At 51.4% G+C, this 3233-nt stretch overlaps 1 protein-coding gene across 1 annotated transcript; it reads right to left on the bottom strand.

Moving 5' to 3' along the window:
* Positions 1-613: 613 nt before the first annotated feature.
* Positions 614-3023, bottom strand: LOC123086844 (cyclin-A3-1). Its single transcript, XM_044508663.1, has 8 exons — positions 2400-3023; positions 2079-2311; positions 1914-1989; positions 1735-1811; positions 1597-1630; positions 1336-1485; positions 1112-1246; positions 614-1024 (listed from the first exon to the last, which is right to left on the bottom strand). Exons 1-8 carry the CDS (start codon positions 2748-2750, stop codon positions 953-955), a joined length of 1128 nt encoding a protein of 375 aa, XP_044364598.1. The 5' UTR covers positions 2751-3023; the 3' UTR covers positions 614-952.
* Positions 3024-3233: the final 210 nt, after the last annotated feature.

Raw genomic sequence — 3233 nt, forward strand, 5'->3', positions numbered from 1 at the left:
CGGCCAACCCATAGTGGACAACAGATTATGTCTGTACACCTTATTTTGCCTCTGATCTAGAGTTACCCACCAAAGCATGTCAGTGGAAAATAACAATAGCAAAACTCATGGATGGACCTACATGCCAATGGCTATCTTTCTTCTCGTTTGTAACTCACACTCTGAAAACTGAACACTGCAGGGGTTACCAATGGCTATCCTCCTTAAAGTCATGGTATCTCTGGAGAAAGGGTACCAATGAACACAAGCAAATCATGAGAGATGTATCAGCAATTGAAGCTAATCCATGAAAGGTTCACGGCTGCTTTGACAAGGCATCATATTACTTCATATACTTGCAATGTTCATTTTCAGGGTAGAACATTCAGGCCAACATTAGCCTGAAGTATCTGTTTATCAAGCTACAAAAGCATACACTAATCAAGACTCTGCAAACAGTGCGTTGCGGCATGCCACTCAAATAACTACAAAAAATATATTGATGCGTGTCAATATGATCAATTAGTCAATGCATACTGGACAACAGATTTATTTCTGCACACCTTATTTTGCCTCTGATCTAGAGTTACCCACCAAAGCATGTCAGCAGAAAATAACACTAGCAAAAGACCAATAAAGACCAGGTAATCAAACATTGCAATTCTGGGTCCGGCCCAATAAATAAAGGCATTAGACTGTTGTTTTTAAGAAAGAAAAACAGCATCGGAGTGTAATGTATAGGTATGATACACAGGTACAGGTCTCCGCTTGCCTCGCCTCCTGCCAAGCTAATTTGTAATAATTTAACTCCGAAAGCACCTAGCTGAGGTTTGACATTGCCAGCACCTAAGGATCTGCGACTACCCTAGCTGGACTGACGAAGCCACTCCTGAACTTCACTCATCATGTATCACGCTCGAGGAAACCTCAGAGGGTGTTGATTTGATCTCACTGCAGCAGCACCGAGGAACACCTACTCCTTGAGGTCTTCAAAGTATGATGCAGGGATCCCAACAGGAGGTAGCAATGCAGATACGCCCTTGAACTGTTCCAGAGATGATTGCACAGTTAGATCAACAGCAGAATCATGTAAGTGATCATATCTAAAATGGGACTGCTGATGCATGCTTACCCTGTGTTGCTTGTACTTGTCCCGAATCGCATTCCACGATTGCCCTTTCCTGCAGAGCTGCAGGTCATGTATGGCGGTAATGCAATCCTTCAGCTCGGATGCGCTGTACCCGGTTACTGATTGCAACTTCTTGCTCTGCAACCACGCAAAACAAAAATGAGATGCCATTTCAAAGCAGATAGTTCAGAAGCAGAGTCTTTGAATGACATGGAACTGTTCCATACCCAAGGGTTGGAGTCTGGATTAAGGGTCAGCCGTGCAACAAACACCGCTGAAGCTGCAACAGCTGATGGCAAGAACCGGACACAGCCATAATCCAAAAGGCTCAGCTCGGTGAGATAGCTCCCCATGAACTCCAGCAACAGGCTAGGATACTGCAGAAAAAAACATGAGTTGAGTGAGACAACAATGCACATGATGAACATCAACCAATTTAACAGCAGTATGGCTCAAAGGTAGTATGTATGAGAGTAGTGGGCCATTACCTTCTTCTCTTCTTGGCCAGATTTGATGAACATCCTGCAGATAGGGAAGGAAGCAAACAGAACAAGATTTAGGAACACATTCGTAGCAACAAACAGGGTTCACAACAGCAATTCAGAATAATTTGGTTTTTGATATACCTTAGGAAGGTCTTAGCGGTAGGATTGCCCATCTCAAACTTGAGATTGTTTAGTATATCCCTCTCCATCTTAACAAGCTGCACATGCCCACAAGAACCCAGATCAGCAATCTAAGCTAGCATCGACCAATTGCAAGATCTAACACAGATGAACCAAGCAAGCAAGAGAAGAACACACACCTCCTGCTTCATGTAGGTGTTGTCAGTGATGTAGCAGAAGTCCTCCACGTTTGGGGGGCTGATCTCCTCGTACTTACTGGATCCACACAACGGATCTCAAGTCAGGCTAAATTCTTGGTTTAACTGAACATTCTGCATAGAAATGGGGACAAAACGGGGGCTTACGAGGCAATGAGCATGGCCGAGACGCCGAGGAGCTGCAGCTTCTGACGGTTGAGGGAGTTGGCCGAGAGGAAGCGGTCGATGTATGAGACGGTGAGGTAGAGCGTGTCGGAGACGAGCTTGTACTCCTCGGCGACCTCGACGAGCCAGTCGACGAGGATGCCGCGCATATTGGGGGTGACGTCCACCTGCACCCTCTCGATGTAATCCGCCGCCGGCCGCCGCTTCGCCTGGACCTGTGACGCAGTCACACAGCTCGTCAGAACCCAGCAACGAGCGAGGAAATTGATTAAACCGATGTGACCGGGGAAGAACGGCGCGCACCTCCATGGATCGGAGGTAGGAGTAGATGTCGGACGCGTACGGAGCGCAGAGCTGCGGGTCGCCGGTCTCGTCGGCCGCGTCGGTCGCCGGCTTGGGCGCGGGGAGGGACTGGGACAGGGACGAGATGGACCTCTTCTTGGGATTGGCGACTTGGGACGACGGCTTCTTGGGCTTGGCGTGCGGCTGGGGGGCGCCGTTGGGGAGCGTGGGGATCTCGCTGAGCGCGACGCGCTTGCGCTTGGCGGCGACGGCGACGGCGGTGACGGCGGCGGCGCGCTTGGTGGATGCGCGGGTCATGCGGGGCGCGGCGGCGGCGGCGGCGGCGTAGGCGGAGTTCTCCTTGTCGGCCATCGCGCGGCTGCTCCTCCTCCGACTCCGGGCGCGGCGGGGGCAGGGGTATGCGGGCGGCGGCGGAGGGCAGGAGGAGGAGGAGGAGTGTGGCAGGCTCGGGCAGAGGCGATTATGTAGGAGGCGGAGGCGCGGGGGGGATTGAAATGGAGGGAGAGGAGGCCGCCATTGGCTTTTGGATTCGAAGGTTTGGGGGGGAAGCGGCGCAGCGATTTAGAAATTCGTTCGCCGATCTGGAGGATTAGGAGGGAAATTTGTTTTCGGAGGGCGTGGAAACTTGAATCGTTTTGAACGGAGGCGGGGGAAGGGAGGAGTGAGCGCGCGCGAATCGTTTTTGTTTTGAGAGTGTGTAATTTTAATTGAGAGAGTGGTACGGCGTGGCGCAGGCGGGCTGTGTGATTCGTTTTCGTTTTCGTTTCCTTTTTTGGGATTTGCGCGTGCCGGCGCCGGCGCGGAACGGGCCCGCGGAGCAGCGGGCGCCTGTTT

Source organism: Triticum aestivum, chromosome 4A (assembly GCF_018294505.1).
Source record: "Triticum aestivum cultivar Chinese Spring chromosome 4A, IWGSC CS RefSeq v2.1, whole genome shotgun sequence".
NCBI classification, from domain to species: domain Eukaryota; kingdom Viridiplantae; phylum Streptophyta; class Magnoliopsida; order Poales; family Poaceae; genus Triticum; species Triticum aestivum.